Raw genomic sequence first — 19,475 nt, 5'->3', positions numbered from 1 at the left:
TACATACAACAACAGTATGAAACATATGAAAAAGAACTGTTAATGAATTACGAACATTGCTTTTCTTTTTTACTTCCAAAGAAATTAAAACACCCATGCCTATATGAATAAAAATAAACATTATGGATATCCAAACTAACAGTGAGTGAGCATGTGAAATTCAATGACAAGACCTTATGTGGAATGATGCGACACCTATGAAATATTTGGAATTCAACTTCTAACAAAAGGATCACAGGTCTATTATCTTCACTTTGAAGAGGAAGAAAATTAAGTATTTATCCTGCAATATTATATTTATCAGTACTAAAAAGACATGCAGAAAAAAAATGAAAATTGCGAAACTGAAGTAGAATGTACTAATTAACAAAACTTATTTTTACTCAAATGTCTACAAAATTCTATATAGCAATATGATCATATTACGATTTAAAACGTGTGCAGAAAGAGCAATATCAGATGAAGCATTATTTCCTGCATTACAGAATGAAAATGTGATCAATAACAGAAATATTCTGCTGTGATTCTTCTTTGGAATTAAACTTGCATACTATCAAACATGATACAGCTATCAATATTTCATTAGATATATAAAGAAACCACAAGGATCATATTACCAGAAGATCAGCTGAATTAATGTTACTGAACATGCAAATATCAAGCAGCACAGCTGAAGATACATGGTACCATCTGGAATGACATATTCTCTAGATCAGTAGTCGGCAGACTGTGCATTTGTGACGTCGGAGCAAGGTCAGACTAGATGAGCACCTGGAGAGGGGCACAGCAATTGTGAAATGGCAAGCAAGTACAGTTGTATAATAGGTAGTTCCAGAGAATTGGTTAAGTTCGGAATTTCCTTATACATGGTAATTTATCTACTGTATATAATGAGTGAGTGTAAACGATTTGGCGGAGAAAGTACTAGTGAAAGACCATTAACATATAAATATTGTTATTAGTGTGGGAACATTTATTTATATTTATGGAGTATGGGGGCAATTGTTAGATTTGTTGTAAGGTACTCCAGCATGTAAAAAAATTAAATTTAAAGCATCATTATTCAGAATGTCATGCAAATGAATATTATAAGAAAAAGGTAGGTACAGTATCTAATGCTCGTGATTTAACAATCAAGTTATTTTCTCTCTTGCTTCCCAGTATTTAGATGTAAGACATGTATTTTTTTAAGTGCTTCATACCCATTTCTTCCTCTTCTTCTTCTTCTTCTTGAGAACACAATTCACAATTTGGAGTAGACAGGATACCAATCCTATTTATAAGAAAAAATGTGCGCGAGATGATCGGTGGATGTAACACAACAACTAAAATCAAGTTGTTAAGTGTTTCTTTGTATTGCAGTTGCTACAGTAATTTCATTTTGTGTTCATAGGAATTCTGATATCAATATATATATAAAACACACGCACACACGTATGTATGTATCATATGCACGAAATCAATGTATAGGATGTCATTGTAGAGCTCAACTGAAGTTTATCAGCTATTCTTCGCCACTCAGAGCTCTGGATGCCGATGTTCTTAAAGAAAGCACTCTTGCTCTGAGGGATGACGTCACAGAGCACTGATCCTGCCGATCACTGCTCTAGATCCAACCATATCTGACTGAATATTAAAGTCACAGCATATGATCACTTTTCATTTTTGGATTGGATTCAATGAAGAGACACACTTAGCTGAATATCTCTGTCTTGAAATTAAAATTTAAGTTATCTGGAATGTAAACTTCAGCTAAATCTAGTAAACTAATTGAAACTATTCCTTATAAATATGGAACAATATCAACAAACTTCCTCAACAAATTCTTATTTTATTTAGAACCTGCAGTTGTTTGGTGTTGAGAAAGATACAAAAGAAAAGCATTCATTATTACAAAATATAATGGAAGCACTTAATTATTATGTGTAGCATGCAAATGTGCATTAAAAGACGATATTTTATAGATGTGTACTCAAGTTCACAGTAAGATGATAAATCTCACGCACATTATAAACATAACAATGGTTCCAACACCATTACAACCACACACAATGAAAAGTTCGTCAAAAGCAAGTATATCAATTACGATCTGCTAAAAACAATCACTAAGATAAACATAGAGAAATATATACATATTTACACTACACAGCATTTACAATGCTTAGATGGTTGTAAATCAAAGTCAATATATGAATTAAAAGTAAAACATCACAGTTATGGAATGAAGTCACTTAAAAAAATATATATTATATATATGCTTTAAGTGCAACATGTCGTTTCAGGAAGTGCATAATGATATACTCGTGTTAATCAACTTAAGTCATGATTCATATTATATTGGTTTGTCCAGGCATATTACTTGGTGGTTGACTAGGTCTGGTCATCATTGATGCCACCTGAAAAAAAAAACAATACATTGCCTTCACCATTAAACTACTTGTAAATTCACAACAAACTTTGGGATCAGGTAGATGACCTTCTTTAAAACACTTTTTGTTGTGGATCAAATGGGCTGCAACATTTTGTTTTAAGTGCAACAAGGTTTTTATTTATGTCATTAACAGGTTGAGTTTGAGATAATTATTTTAAGATTAATTAATCTTCCAATATTCATTTGACCAAAAATCCAGAAAAACACCAACAAAACAAAAAGAAAAGGAAAAACACTTACTACAGTTTTAAATTAGCAGTCTGAAGGCAATACACTGCAGCCCTTTTGTTTCTTAATAAAAAGTGTTTTAGAAAAGATTATCTATCCATTACCAATTGTTGGTTTAATACAGACACATCCTATATAGTTCCTGTATCTGTTTTGAAAAACAGTTCTTTTTTTTTTAAGTAGGTTATTTTACAATGCTTTATCAACAGCTTAGGTTATTTAGCATCTGAATGAGATGAAGGTGATGTCAATGAAATGAGTCTGGGGCCCAGCACCGAAAGCTACCCAGCATTTGCTCATATTGGGTTGAGGAAAAACCTCAATCAGGTACTTGTTCCGACCGGAAATCGAACCCGGGCCACCTGGTTTCGCGATCAGACGTGCTAGCCATTACTCCACAAGTGTCGACAACAGTTCTCTTTGTCCACAACAAATTTCACTTCTATCAGTAGCATTTTACAGAATCTGAGTCTTCTGCATGAAAAGTCATTTGTTTTTAAAACAAGAAAGGAGAATGGTGCTGGAGCACAAGTAAACAGCTAAGTTAGCTAAGTTTAATAAAGTTAACACTGACTTTTAGTATACAGCCGAAACCGTTTATAGTGACACCACTTTTAACGACATATTGGCTATAACAGCGAAATCTAACAGTCCCATCTAAATCCTATATAAACACTGTATTTAAAAAATTGCTTAGTACGACTTATTGTATGAAACGACGTACTTTTATCACATTTTTGGAGAAATTTATCGGGTATAACGTTCAATGTTGATTTTTGTTTGTTACATATTTTGGGATTACTGACAACAATGTAATGCTTATTTTCAAACTCTTGTTTTCAGTTAGATTGTAGACTGTCTTTGCTGTAATTGTAGAAAACCAGAAAATTAAATTCCAATAATGTGTTATTTTCTCTGAAGTACAGAAGTGGAATAATAGTGTATTTGTTATTGATGTTTTGTGGTTATGTATGTTGGATTTTTCTAATGTGTTCGGTACAGAACATTTTAAAAAGAAAAACAGGAGAAAGTGTCAGCCTTCGTGTAAATTATAGAGTACTGTATTTTCATTTTTGTACTGTTAACTACGTATTTTTTGTAATACAGTAACTGGAATGAGGATGTATCATTCATGACTATTATACTATACAGAACTTACAGTAAGTTTAAAACATGCTCAACATTTTATCTCATTCATTAGCCAAGGCCGTGTATGTACTACATTATTGAACAATTTACATTGTTGCTACTTCTTTTGTCACTTATTATAAGTTTTTATATTTTGCTGGCACATTATTGCTGTACGTACTGTATACATATTAGAAGAAAAATTCCTCTTCAGTCTGTCTTCACAAATACTATATTGTAAATACATTATTATTATTATTATTATTATTATTATTATTATTATTATTATTATTATTATTATTAGTGTTGTGGGATTTAATCGATCAATTTCTGTTGTAAGATTAATCGATCAAAAATATTTAATTGAATAATCGAGTCAATTAAAATTAATTGGTTGTAGCCGATATTAATTAATATTTTGTTAATACAAACTCATAATAAAAATTCCGACAATATTTCTCTCTTGGAAATTGCTTACTTAAAAGCACAATAGTACTGTTATTTTCTAACTGTAAACCAGATAGCGTAGGGAAAATCTTTGCACACACACACACTTCAGAAAGAGATGGAGATATGAGGACAGTGACCTAGTCTACCTCTATTGAAAGTTGAAATACAATGCAAAACCCTTATTAAGTTTTATGGTTTTCCAAGAAAACTTCCACCTTGTCAGCTCATCTTCCTAGCATATGAAATACATACTTTTCTGGGATCTGTCCCCCTTATCCCTTAAGTCTTCTGTTTCGACCACTGTACTTTTGCAGTTTCTGTACTGAATTTGTATATGACGGTTGTGTGTTTAGTTTGATAAAGGAAAAAAACAGTTTTCTGTGGTCTGTGAAAAGTGTAAACTTCATTATGTCATATGAGAATTTGAGAGGTAAACTCAGTGAAATGTTTGGATTTAAATTGATCGTGGAGAAGTGCTCGACAGAAAAACGTTTTTTCGTGTTTAGTGATGCAGGAAACATTGTTACTAAATGTAGACCGGCACATAATTCAGAGGATGTGAATGCACTCACATGTTTAAAATCATGGATGAAGCAGTATTAACTAGGTTAGTATTCATACTTTTTGTTATTTATGTTTGTCTCAAAAATTCCCGGAGAAATTGACACAATAAATTATAAGCCTCATAATAAATATATTAATAAGTAATTAAAATAGTTGTTTTGTAATACAACGATACAACATAAACAGATACACAACATTTAATACGTATGCTTATCATCGAACACAAGTTAAATTTAACAATAATTGTGTATTACAGTAGCCTATATTAAAACATTTTTTAAACTCGATCGAAACTTGATTAAATTCAAATAGTTAATTGGTTAAATATTTTGATCGATCAACAGCACTAATTATTAGACCTATTATTATTATTATTATTATTATCATTATCATTATTAGTACCATCATCATCATTATCATCATGAACTTGTTTTACATTAACATATTTTTTTTCTGATTAATTTAAGTTGTAAATAATGTTAAAAAATAGAAAGGGATAATGTTGCTAATACCTAATAAATATTATTATTACTGGTACTAGTGTTTATGAAACGGTGGTGGTGTTGGTTTTCATGGCCTGTTCCCTGTTGAGAAACAGCACTGCACACCACTGACACTTATAGTTGCATACTCTTGTTTTTGTAGTACTGTCTGGCATTGACAGGATAGTAAAAGAGCTTCTTCTCACATGTTAAGCAATCATTTAATGTATTTGGATTGTCTCTGATAGAGAACCACAGGCAAAATAATTCGTCATTTCCCGCCCATAACAAAAGTAGCTTAAGTGCATGCAGGATTATGTGACCCTCGACTGCTAACGACACCATACCGTGACCACAGCCTATGTTTTGAAAAAGTAATGGAGGTTCTATGTCAGTCAAAGGTCAATAAGACGATTGAAGGAGGCAGATCTCATTTCTTCAAGACTACACTAAGATCTATTGCTGACACTTCAACAGTGAACAGCACACCTTTCTTTTCCTTGTCCTCATGTCAAAACAAAGGACTGAAGTAATAATACAGTGTTTGATTGCCAACCAATAATAGAAATAATTGATAGTAGCACAACACAGATTAGCTGGGTAGTCAGCACAGCTAGCTGAAGTAGTCTGGTTTTAAGTTGCTCACCCTGTAATTTCTCTAAGGGTGCTCTAAAGACTGAAACATAGCTATCAGTAGTAGTTGTCCAGTTTGGATGTATAGTTGTTAATACTGTCTGAACTGTTGCCAATGAATTACATTGTACAACTTCTTTATCAAAGAATTTAATATAGGTAAGTAATTACTTCTTTCAATGAGATATTTATGGCTCACAGTTCTCCTTCAAAGTGAACTGTGTTCTGCCCTAGGCATAGTGCTGTCATGGAGGCCATACAGGGCCATACATCGTATGGAAACCTACAATTTTTTTATTAATTGTATGGGGAAAAGAAAATTTTGTCCGTATGGAGCCGTATGACATATGGGTGCCTAAGTTTTGTATGCGGAGATCTGTACAGATCCTATATCATCTGTTGCTGTTGATTTTCACAAACAAAAATTGTCCACCCCCACTGGAATCAAGAATTATATAAAATAATGGTTGAAAAATAAGAAGTGCTGCAAATACACACTCCAATATTCATCGAGACCTGTGAAGTTCTACCTGATGGATCCACCACAGAGAAATATTGGAGAGCAAGAACGCTAATGGCTTCGTTGCCAAAGCCCGGCATTAGATAACAACAACAACATATTCATCGAGACAAGTGTGCATCTACGGTGGTGCTATATGGTGTATTCTTTAAATCAAACTTGTTGTACAATTAAAATGTAAAGCAAAACAATTATCTTTACTATTTCTTTAATATTGAAAAAAATCATTAAATGACAGTCGGAGAGATAGAGAGAGGAGAGTAAAATATATTTCAAGGGAGAAAACAAGGGGTGTGGCATATGGCCAAGAAAAAAATTACCATGACGGCACTGCCTACGCAGATATAAGTAGAAACAGAATCTTTACTCAATAATGATCCACTGGTACAGATGTAAATCTACTCTCTTGTGGAAATGTATGGATTGTTTCTAGAGCCAGTTTCTGCAGTATTTATGAGTTACTTTTCTTCCTTAAAATGCTTCTATCAGTTGAACAATACATGGCTATTTATGGTAAATCAAGGTGATAAATTGGTAATTCTCTCTTCTCATTTTATCTATGTATATTAGTTCCATATTTTTCACTGACAAAGTACATGTGATAATATAAATAATTTTTTCAACAATATATGGTACAATTTCAAAAATGTGAATTGCCAATGTTATCTGTGAGAAATAGTGCAGATTGTGTAACTGTATGAAAGGATTTGATTAATCTCTAAATGTCGACTTTATGATGATATGATCCAAAAGTTTGTCAGAATCAGAAATTATTGTACCATGCATCTGTATAATGAAAGCAATGTCATCATCTCTGAATCCTAATAGAAGCAGGGAGAAAACAAAATAATCGAGCCAGTTATTAATATAAGATATTCATGTGGTTTTGATGTAATTTCTTTTTATTTAATTATATTAAGATTATAAATGTGAGCATTAATAATTAAAGCAAGAGAATCTATTTTTCGTTATAAAGATACGGTAAACCTACACATGAAATGGACTAAGATAATGAAAACCGAGAAACAAAGCTGCAATTGAACTGTGGTATGCAAAATTAGCATACTGTGTGATAACAGATGTTGTTGTTTTCTAATGCCAGGCGTTTGACAATAAAGTCATTTGACCTCTTGCACTCCAATATTTTTCAAAGATATTATCATGACCAGCCAATGAAGCACAGATTTTGAGGTGTTCCGAATCCATTTCTTCGTTTGAGTTGCACAATGGGCAGTTAGGGGACTGATATATTCCAATTCTATACAGGTGTTTAGCCAAACAATCATGGCCTGTTGCCAATCTAAATGCAGCTACTTGGCTAGTTCAGTCTTTTTGGCTGATGTTATACCGCCAGCATTCCATTGTAAGATGTTTAGTTGATTCTGTACCATTAAAGTAGTCCCCCCCGGAGATCAGATTGGGGGACTATTTTACCTCCAGATAATTTTACCTTAATGGTACTCATTTCATATTGGAGTTAAATGGCAAGTTGTAGCCGATTTAAGTGAACACCATATTTTAACGTTTTGGTGGCTACTTCATTCACACACAACCCCCAGAATGTCTGGAGGACCACACCTGCTGTTGGTCGACGGGTCCATTGGACCTAGCTGGGAGATCGTGTTGATCACCAGCTTTCCCTCCTTAAGCCACTGGAGGACGATTTTAGTGCCATAACAGATCAGCACTAGGAACAGAAAAGTAGAAAGAGGAGGAAGGAAAGGGAAATGAACCCCTAGGCCTCGAATGCTCGAATGCCGTTGGGATTGAAGAACTTAAGAGTTCAGTCAGAGCACTGGATAGGAAAGGGTAAAGAGGGAATTAGGTACTGGATAGAGGAAAATTATACCAAATTCAGTCATTAACTCATCAAGCTGACCAGTGCTAATGGATGAGTAGCCCCTCCCTTTAGTTCAGCTCGTAAAATTATGCTTACTAACAGCTACACCACGGGAAGGTAGGGATGGGACATTGGGTATTTGTCCAGGTTGGTTCCTTAAAGTCTTCAATGGGAAGGATTAATGGCTCTCCCCCCTGTATCCGACATACCCTTTTGCAGCCGTGTGATAACAGATATGCACTTTCTTATTGTAACTCTTGCAGCTCTCAAGATATGCAACGAAGCAACACATTGCATGCAGCTTTTTGTTTATATGTGAACACAATGCAAAAGTTGTGCAGCTGGAGGAAAAATACTGTGCAGCAATGGTAACATTCTAAGAAGAATATACGGACCAGTATATGAAAACAACGAATGGCGAATACGTTATAATGAAGAAATCAATCAACTGATTGGGGGACAAGATATTGTTAAATTCATAAAATCCCAGAGGTTGAGATGGCTAGGACACATACAGAGAATGGACGAAAACAGAATTCCCAAGAGAATATTACAAGGGAAAGTCCACAACAGAAGAAGGAAAGGAAGGCCTAAGAAGAGATGGCTGGATGGGGTCATCAGGTACCTAGAAATAATGGGAGTGAGGGGTTGGAGAAAGAAGACTGAAGATAGGACAGAATGGAGGACTGTTGTACGAGAGGCCAAAACCCACCCAGGGTTGTAGTGCCAGTTGATGATGATGAGCAATGGTAACGATGTGTAATAGTTCAAGGTTATTCAATGTATTATTTATGATTATACTTGCAGCTGTCATTGATATAGTTTTGATACTACCTACTGTATTTATGGTATATAATTATGATGTTGCATGATAAACATGCATCTTACTTACATTCTGAATGACTTGTCTTCTGAAGAAGTTTGTTGTCATATTTGAAAGAGATGTGCTTAGTTTCTCGCCATGTCCCATTTTACATTTAACATAGCCATATAAATTAGCACCATTAAGGACAATTGCTATACACACCAGTAACTGAAATAAAGTCAGAATTATTTAATTCAGTATAGTAACTACTGTCGAATATACATTCTGTATTGTATCACTTATTAATGAATAGAGAATCACACTTATTTCTAATAAACGGACTATCATTATATTGGCTTCTCCCTTTTGAAACTATTTTCAAATTTTGATTTCAAAATCATAACAAAAGAAATTATACTCACAAGCCACTTGAATTTTAGACCAAACAGAGCTATGAGAAAGAAAACAGCCCAAAGCACAGGACAGAATATTAGAGCCAACCAGAAGATTTGTGCTTCATACGGATTCACTCTGTTCTGTTGGTTGCCCTGAAAAAGGGACAGCATGACATGAAAGTGGTCAAATCAGTGGGTAAATAACAATTTTATATAACTTCCTAAACAAAGTAACAGCTATAGATAAATATTTTATCTAACAACTAATTACTCCAACCTTTCTTGCTTCGAAAACCCAATGGGATTTTCCTTCATCATCAACGTAATTCCACCACCGCAATCCAACCATGAGTCGACCTGAAATCAAATATAAATGGTTCTTCCAATTATATGGACATAGTATTTCAAACATACAGTAAGTACTGGTAATCTGAAATGTGTGATCAGTGTTCTATGATATAGGAAAGGAAATACAAGAAAAATCTTTAAAATGATTATAAAAATGATGAAAACTAAATACAATAGTTTAGTTAGTATAGGTACAGCAAAATTTGGAAGACCTTTTACGATGTGGGACACAATATACAGTAAAATTCAACGTATCCGGCACCAAAATAATTGGCAATACCAAAACAATGGCACTTTTGGCTAGGGCAGAAAAAAAGTCATTCATGCGAAAGGGAAGAGTCGGAAGACGATGTGAGTGGTTTTCGTGGATCGCACATGCCACATATTGTGTTTACTATTTGCATTGTTTACGCGTGAAAACATAGACAAAAAACCCTATTATGTCCCTGGGGTAGATCGGGTAACATCTGTAAGTTGCTACTTGGGTCTTACAAACAATGCACAGAGACAATGCCTTTAAATTTACCACTTGAACTCACCCGTTTCGAGGGGGTTTTGGATGAGCCTAAATAGGAAAGTGTGAAATTTTCTTTTCCCATAGCATGTAAAAGTTTCATTCGTATGATAGAGAGCAACATGGCTACTACCATTAAGAGCAAGAGGAACGTCCTCACACTGAAGCAAAAGCTTGAATTACTCGAGAAAATAGACAGAGGAGTTAGTAGATCCAAATTAATGGACGAATATAAAGTTGGAAGTTCAACTTTATATGATATAAAGAAACAAGGCAGTCAACATTGGTGATTCGTAAGTAACAATGAATCTACCAAAGTTGCGGAAACTCTGAAAACTGTACATCATGTACTGTGGATTGTGTTCTATATGAATGGTTCACAATTAAAAGATCTGAGAGAATGTGCATTTCTGGGCCGATGCTACAAGAAAAAGTCAAGGAATTGCATCAGAAAAAGAAACTGCAAGGTGAGTGTGGATTTTTCGTTGGGCAGCTTAACAGATTCAAAGAGAGACAGAAGTGAAAACTAGACTGTCCAGTGAACAATGGAGTGCTGACGAAGTGTCTGCAGATCAGTTTATTAATCAGTTCCAGAAAATTGTGTCTGAGAGTAATGCTAGTTTGGAACAAATGTATAATGCCGACGAGGCTGGTTCATTATGGAGGTGTCTTCCTACAACAACACTGATGTGTGTGACGGTAACCTTGCCTAAGAGTTAAAAAAAAACAATGATTGTGTAACTGTAACTGTGCGGAAATGCTGCAGATACACACAAAGTGACATTGACAGTGATGGGAAAATACCGAAATCCAAGGTATTTCAAAAACATAAAGAATCTCCCTGTCCATTATCAGGCAAAAAAGAATGCATGGATGGATTGCCACAGCCTGGACTGTCGGTGTTGCCACATTAAGAAGTTTGCACGAATTACATATTCAGTGAATATTCAAATCGAAAATTAGTATATTTTTGTGTTAAGTGATGTTTTAATAAAGAAAATTCACACAGTTGTATGTTATTTAGTTATGATCAAGTGACTGAGAAATAAGCTTCATATGACTACAGTTTCAACAAGCTGGCATCATAAAATACGAACAGGTAATTTTTTTAAATACTTATTTAATTATCCGGCAAAATCTCATATCTGGAACTTGCCTGGTCCCATTGATGCCAGTTAAGAGGGATTCTACTGTATTTGTAATATATAATTGAAGAGTCCACCGCAAGAATGATGGATGTCATTTGGAATACATTTTGCAGGAGAAGCAATTGAAAGTTTGAAATGCTTAGTGCTCAAAGCTTAACTGTGGACAATGACTATGAGTGTTAGTGCCATATAACTCTCTATGTACATTCTATATGTCTTAAGCTATGCATTGACAGTCTTTGTTCATTTTCGACAAGAAAGTGACATCCATCATTCTTGCAGTGGACTCTTCAATTTTAAAAAGGCACTGATTTAATTACAACACTGAATATTTCTCCATAAATAAACCATGAGGACTAGTTGAAATAATTATGAACCAAATGAGGTATTAAGGCTGTCAACTGCTAAACTGTGGTACACAATTTGAAATCCTGAACAATTTGCTAAACTGTTAGAAATATAAAATACTGTCTTTCTTTTTATCAATCAATGATTATTACAACGACACTGTATTGCTATGCTTAACTTGTATCAGGTAGCATCTACAATTCCCAAACAACATTGAAAAAAAAAAATTTCTCACAAGGATACAGTGTTTTAATCTAAATGAACATAGGCATGAACATAAACATGGCATGAATTCCTAAAGAAGTAATCCAGAATCTTATTGGCTCAATCCCTTGAAGAATTCAGAATTGTATTGCAGCTCATGGTGGTCACATCCTCTACTGAATTTCGTACTGAAGTGAGCACAGAGGAATCTGAATTTGTTATTTCATCACTGTCAAACATTCTTCCTATACCTTCAGTTTCAGCTTTATCATTCCATTCGCTCATGGTGTTGCAATTTCCATTTTGAGTAGTGTATGTTTACATAAATATAAGGTTATTCATATACATTTCAAAAATACATACATTTCATAAGTAACAAATGCTTGCCATGCAAGACTATGAGAGCAATAGAACTTTTCTTTTTCTTTTTTTTTTCGAAACTGTTATATATATTTTACATACCTGTAATGTTCTTGACAGTCCAAAAATCCATTGACAGAAGTAGGACAACAGCAACAAAGCTTGCAATGAAGCTATTACTAAACCATCCACATAGCATATACACTGTAATTGCAGATACTCTAAATGCTAAGTGAAAAAATGTTACATACGGGTGTCTGAAAAGAAATACATGAGGATTACTTTCTTATCTTCTATTCATTTCAAAGTTAAATCTATTTTTCTTTTTTTGCTCGTTTAAACAATCAATCTTTCTTCAAGTTTATATCCACAATTGGTGTTCAATAGGAATATGTGGGCGATTCTATAATTAGGAGACAGTTTCATGTCTCAGCTCCGTAAAACTGTTTACTGTGCTGACAAAGAAATTTCAATCAATTTTCCATAAAGAAAGTTTACACTCCTTCAGTTTCCCCTAGGTTCCTTTGAAAATTACTGCAGAGTAGGAAGGAAAAAAATATTATATATGCAATTTGTCATTAGCATGGATGTCCATCATATGATCTGTTCAAGATCAAATATTTTCTCAAATGTCATGTTATTTTTCTGAAGTAAATGTATAATAATTAATATTTGTTACAAAGAGTAATTTTTCCATCAATAAAAGAGCAATGAGGGGCTATCACAGTCTAGTATATACAGTCGCGAAGCTCAATACGTAGTAAATATGCAAACATTAGATAGTTGCTCACCACTAGGATCGCTAATATCGCCTCATTACAGGCAATGCAAAATAGTACCGTCACAGTCTATTTTTCCTAGCACCTTCAAAACTCAAGCTTCGTGACTGTATATAGTACATTGTGGGGCTATTAAACTTTGTCCTCCAACTTCTGTGTCATTAGCATGCATATTTTAATTTGACCATAGGAAGGAAGGGAATATTTTTTTTTGGTTTAATAGTATGTGTGGTAGCACTGATCCAAGCTACAGTGAGTGTCAGTATCAAGAGGCATGTAAATTGGTTGTCATTAACATGGACTATGTATAATTCAGTGCAATAATAGTAAAATTATGACAACATAATATTTTTACTTATTGAAATGTTCAATGTCAAGAACTCAAACTTGGAAGCAGTACAACCTAATTTTTACAAGAGACAAATCAAAGAGAACTACTTTGTCACTGGCATGGACATTACCACTGTCATTAGCATGGATGCATTTTGTCCATTCCAATGATGTTTTGCCATGCTAATGATATTTAGCTTTTACTGACGCATGTGTGATTTATTTTTTGACAAGTTATTATGAACTAGTGTATTCATAGTAACAATTTCTATGTATACAGAGCCTAGTTAGGAAACATATGAATATTAAAAAATTAAGTGATTTTTTTTTTTTTACAAGGTTGGTTTCTATTAGGTTTTCTACAAGATCTCAGCATTAGAGTTAAGGACTGAGTCATTAGCATAGAGCATCAATTTTTTTTATAAAAAAAAATAAAAAAAACTATTTATAAAAATTCAGCTCCGGTGGCTACATATCATCAAAATATGATTCAGTTAGTACCAACTTCAAAAATATTTTTCACGAAGTTGAAAATGTCCCCTAATCGTAGAATCACCCATATAAAGCATAATTCATGAAGAAAAGTCCTAACTTAAGAATATGATTCTTGAAAGAGTTTTGAGTAAAAAAGTTCACATGATCATGGGTCCTATTTCGAATGGTTGAACAGCTATGGATATTTATCTACAAAAATAATTACATTTTCACAGCTCTAAATCACGTTTAGAGGTCTATAGTCAGGAGTTTTACACTTTATAGTTACAGTTACATGTCATATGTAGTGTTAGTGTAGTTGAAGATGATAGTTACAGTGTATTTTAAAATGTACCACCCTCTATATCAATACACTTTTTAGCCTGAGTGTGAATCACATGTCGGTAGTGTCACCAGTATTGACATTAATTTATCCTTGACCTTGACATCCAGTGTGCGAGCATAACTCCTGTTATCTTAATTTCAATAATATATCCTCCCACACAATTATGTCTTATGAGTAATGTTTTAACAAATTCATGCACAGGACATCATATGATATTGCAGGGTTCATAATGATGTGATCATTCTCATCAAATAAATGGCTATAGCTCCTTAACAATTCGAAATCAGACCTATAATCATATGAACTTTTTTCCCTCAAACTGATTTTGAAGAACCATATCCTAAGTGACTCACTGTGTTTATGTCTTTGTGTCACTCTTTTATCTTCAAATTTGACAAAGTAATACTCGTTTCGAAAAGTTGTCGAAGTAAATGATGACAGAGAGAAAAGACATGTATCAGGAGACATGGAGGCCTAAACTGCAGAGAACATGTTAAGAATGGTTCTCTATTTAGCTTCACTCAGATCAAATCACTCACCATCCACGAACACCTAACCCATAACCCTGCACATGAAACCCCAGTAGCAGGTAAGCTAGACACACCGCTAGCCAGAAGTGTATTCAGTTATCATGTGACTATGTTGAGATACGAGTACAGATAATAAAGGCTACATTCTAAGATTTATTTCTGTTTCACCTATTATCATCTTCCTAACAGGTAATAGTCCTAAGAATAACTGTTCTGGTCTACAAAATTTTCCTCCCATCTCTTCACAGGTCATCCTAGTGATCTTTCTCTTCCTGGTCTGTAATTCAAGACTGATCAAAGGATCCTTATTCTAGGCATACGCTTCACATGGCGGTGCCAGTTGTCTTGGAATTGGTGTACATACTGCAGTACTGATTCCATTCTGAGTTATTGCAGTTCTCCATTTCTTTCGTGATCTCATTTGCTATAGATAGCTGTTCAGTGCATGAACTTCATTTCACTAGCAGTATTCTATTTTCATCATTCTCTCTTAAAATGCAAGCTTCATTGCCATAACAAAGGACTAGTCTTGCTAGGGTTTGTATAGATGACATGTTTTTGGACTAGGCCAGGTTTCATTACACCGTTAATGATGCTTTATTAAACTTAAAAATTGTTGCAAGAATATCTAAATCTCCTAAAAATGAAGTAAATTCATACATTCTTTCTGTTTCACTAATTAAAATGGTAATCTTTTACTTTAGGGTAAATAATTATGGCCGCCATAAGTCGAAGTTTATCATTAAATATCGCCATCCAGTCACAGAAATGCTCACGAAGACATGATTTTCCTTTCAACCATCGTAACTTGCAAAGAGAATTGAATTCACTAATTAGCAACTAGTAGCCACAAAAGGGAAAATATGAAAGAACAGATTGTAGAAGCTCCGCCCACTATCCCTTCCACTAGGAAGTTGGAGTTGACACCTAGAGGAAAGTGGAACAAAAAAACGCCATCTATCAAGCAAAGTAGAATTCCGTTCTGTTTCTCCTTTCTCTCTCTTTTTTTTTTCTTCTTATTTCTTTGCTTAGGGTGAGACATGATCTGCCGAAGTTGCCTACCGAATACCAAACATATGCTGTGGCTAACGAGTAATGCTCTAGACTGCACGGCTATGACGAGACATCCTGAAAATAGGGAAAATTAATATACTTATGTTCAATGTGAGTGAGGAAGAGAGGGAGGCGAATTTGGGTCTCTAATAGTGTTACTTTCAGAGGTGTGTGTTGTATTGTGCTAAATACGGTCATTTTAAATTTATTATTGGTGTAATTGTTACCATGTGAGAACTGTCGGATGCACACCTAATTTTACCAGACATGAGCTAGTTAATACGTGTAATTTTTACCATACGAGTGTCAATTGCGCATTCAATTTTGGCGGAATTGAGCTAATTAACAGATCCAATGTAGGCTTGTTCTGTATTGTGTTATGCTAAATACTGAGTGTCGAGTGCACATTTCATTATGATGGGCTTGGGCGTGAGCCACTAGGACGGGGTGTAGACAGAGGGAGGAGCTGCCGTGTGGCGAGAATGAGGAGAACTTCCTCTACTGATGATCTGTTCTTTCAGATTTAGCCATTGAGGTTTTTGATATGCCGTGCATATACTTTTTTTTTTTTGGTAGCATACCAAGAGCCTGAACAAACCGAACCTAACCTATCACTGGTCCTCTGTATGTCCGCCATATTGATCAACGTTTTCTACCAAATTACTACTTAATTATGTACCGAAACCGGTAATTATCGCAATGTTATTTAGTGCTTCATTCTTACTTAAGTGATTTGCTATTACTATGTTCCTCTTCCTCTTCTCCAAATCCAAGAGTGTCATCATCCAACAAGGGTGCCTGAAAATAAAGCATTTCAAATTGATTCGAACAAATTTAAACATCATCTATACTTCAAACCAACAGAGATTTAATAATTTGATTTATTAAACACAATGTGTACATGGACTCGAAATTTCGGTCATTTGCATAGTACTTTAAAGAGTTAGTCCTCGATTGACAGAATAGCAACACTGTCCACAGAGTGTGCATCGGCATTCCTTCGATGGCCGGTAGTACCCTTTCTGTCCACATATTCTGTGGTGGAACCCGTGAGCCGCTGTTCTTATGAAAACATGCCTTAACTCGAAGTTTGGCCCTTCCATTCGTCGGTTGTTACGGTGTGCATTTGATAGAAATCTTGGTCTATATCCGTCGCCTTCTATTCTCTATCTCTTATGTGAACTTCGTAGGCAGGGATGTGGCTGAACGCGAAAACATCCATGGAGTAAAATACGTATTCAAGCACTAACCTATACTGGGTTCAGCATGTAGAACCATAGGAACAACTGGAATGAATACCCATTTGAGGCATAGTCATGCAATCTGCACAATAGAAGTGAATCAAGAAGATGTTAACACAACTATGACAGCAAAACTTCATTTTGTTGATCTTGCTGGATCAGAGAGATCAAAGAAAACTAAAGCCACCAGCAAAAGATTTAACGAAGTTGTTAATATTAAAAGAGGACTATTAGCTTTAGAAAGAGTAATTTCTGCATTGGGCAGAAAACATGCTAGGAAGAGTTACATCTCTTATCTAGATAGTAAACTTACGAGAGTGCTTCAGGATTCTCTTGGTGGCAATGTGCTGACAATGATGATAGCATGTGTCAGCCCAGCTGATTGTAATTTAGAAGAAACCTTAAGCACATCACGTTGTGCTGATCAAGCAAGAAAGATAGAAAAACCCAATACTGAATTAATATCCGAGAATAGCAGAGATTGCTAAATTAAAGCAGCCTAACTAGAGGTGGTTGTACAGAATGTTCCGCATCAGGTAAACACCTTGAAGATAATGTTTCAAATCTTGTAGACAAACTTCCTGATTTAAGTGCTAAGAAACGCAATAATGATGAAATTTGAAATCATGAGCTGTCGAGTGCTGTTGCACCGCAGCAAGAAGAAATGGAGAACCAATATGAAACTATACCTCCACCTCATGAAGATCACGAAACATACACTTTACTCCAAGTCGAATGTAATAAGGAAATTAAGAACGAGGAGCCGCGTTCTGAGCTGATGGCTGGCACAACGACATTTGTGTTAGGATTTTGAGGAAGGACTGAAAGCGCAAATAGTAGAAGTACAAAAGGAAACTGAAAATTTGAAACACTTACTCGAGACTGCACAAAACCATGATACAAGCAGATTTTATGAACAGAGAAGGAAACGACTCGAGTAATTAGAAGAGAAAATATCCGTACTCTCAAACTAACGATTTAGCAAATGGTAAACAGTAAGTCGACGAATTTTTAGATTAACATTAAGTCGTAAAAGAACTATGTTGTGTAATATTCTATTGTGACTTCAGATAGCAATATGATATAGTTATAATGTAACATTAAGTTCACACTTCTACTCTTATTAAAATACATATATTATGCATTATTTACAATTTCCAAAACTAACCGTAGCAGACGCCATGTTCGACGTGTCGCGTTTCGCGTATAGTGTCATCTATCCAGGGCAGCCAACATTTAAATAAAAAATGTGACAAGATCATTCTTATAAATTATCCACCAAGACGGTCTTTGCACAGTGTTTTTTTGTTGTTGTTTCTTGCAACTTGGTATGGGAATTTATTTGTTAAAATTTTTACATGTTTTATAATCTAAACTGATACGATTTATACGCGGTGATTTATACCAGTTCCCACGGTGCTTGTTTTCTTGCTGGCTAGCAAACTGGGTGCCGTGGTGGTACCCACCAGGCTCCCGTGTTGGCTACGGTGATGGTTGTTGTTCTCACGTAGCCGGCTCTTTTCACAGTTCAAATTCGAAAATCATCTGCTGTTTCATCTGTTCATATATGAATAATTCGTCTGCCATTTGTTAATATATATTTTTTATTTTTCTCACATTTGCATTAAATTTTTCCAATACGTCTAATAGTAGCCAAATATCATTTTTAGCCATTCATATTCGTTTCCCTTTCATATACCCACTGCCGACTTGATGCGTCCATCCTTCGCTTCTTTGTGTAAAGAAGAAGCGAAGCGAACATCAAGTCGGCCGTAACACAATTTCACAGCAGAAGCTTTCACGACTTCCTAAATAACATAAATCAAGGTGATTCGAAACCAAATATTACTAAAATGATACTTGCGCCCACTGGGCCGTGCCTCAGCGCGATTACATGGATAAATATATAATTATATCACAGTCTAGTATATACAGTCGCGAAGCTTGAGTTGAGAGGGTGCTAGAAACAATAGACTGTCCCGTTATTATTTCGCATTGTCTTTGCTAAGGCGATATTAGCGATCCTAGTGGTTAGCGACCATCTATGGATGCATATTTACTACATATTGAGCTTCGTGAGTGTATAAACTAGACTGTGATTATATTGTGGGCTTACGAGACGAGTTACTTTCTCTTTCTAACTCGTTGTTACGAGGTTATTTCGTTCACAGTTCAAATTGGAAAATCATCAGTTGCCAACACTCATGATCAAAAAGAAACTAAACAATGAATGGAAAAGAACTAAAGTTTACGCAACGAAACAAGCACCGTGGGAACTGAATGGCTTAAACAGTAAAACTGGTGAAAGACAGTTAAAACAAAAT

General features: G+C 34.8%; 1 protein-coding gene across 2 annotated transcripts; it reads right to left on the bottom strand.

Moving 5' to 3' along the window:
* Positions 1-360: 360 nt before the first annotated feature.
* On the bottom strand, positions 361-18,470 carry LOC138713638 (uncharacterized Golgi apparatus membrane protein-like protein CG5021). Of its 2 annotated transcripts, none has more exons than XM_069845894.1 (7): positions 18,320-18,470; positions 16,635-16,708; positions 12,501-12,655; positions 9,754-9,833; positions 9,504-9,629; positions 9,169-9,309; positions 361-2,396 (listed from the first exon to the last, which is right to left on the bottom strand). In XM_069845894.1, the coding sequence occupies exons 1-7, from the start codon at positions 18,365-18,367 to the stop codon at positions 2,328-2,330; spliced, it is 693 nt and encodes a 230-aa protein (XP_069701995.1). In that variant the 5' UTR covers positions 18,368-18,470; the 3' UTR covers positions 361-2,327. The 2 variants fall into 2 exon arrangements, with proteins under 2 accessions (XP_069701995.1, XP_069701996.1); XM_069845895.1 differs by having other exon boundaries at positions 9,504-9,617.
* Between the last annotated feature and the right edge of the window lie 1,005 nt (positions 18,471-19,475).

Source organism: Periplaneta americana, chromosome 14, assembly GCF_040183065.1.
Source record: "Periplaneta americana isolate PAMFEO1 chromosome 14, P.americana_PAMFEO1_priV1, whole genome shotgun sequence".
Taxonomy (NCBI): Eukaryota; Metazoa; Arthropoda; class Insecta; order Blattodea; family Blattidae; genus Periplaneta; species Periplaneta americana.
Note: the sequence above shows the minus strand (reverse complement) of the source record. Positions and strands in the feature narration are given on the sequence as shown.

What these genes read in the sequence shown, in the direction of transcription:
- LOC138713638 (XM_069845894.1), bottom strand. Translation starts at nt 18,367, where the DNA reads ATGACACTATACGCGAAACGCGACACGTCGAACATGGCGTCTGCTACG. An exon ending in AGTAATAGCAAATCACTTAA is followed by an intron (nt 12,656 to 16,634) that starts GTAAGAATGAAG and finishes ATTTCTTTTCAG; the next exon opens with ACACCCGTATGTAACATTTT. An exon ending in GACTGTCAAGAACATTACAG is followed by an intron (nt 9,834 to 12,500) that starts GTATGTAAAATA and finishes ATTTGATTTCAG; the next exon opens with GTCGACTCATGGTTGGATTG.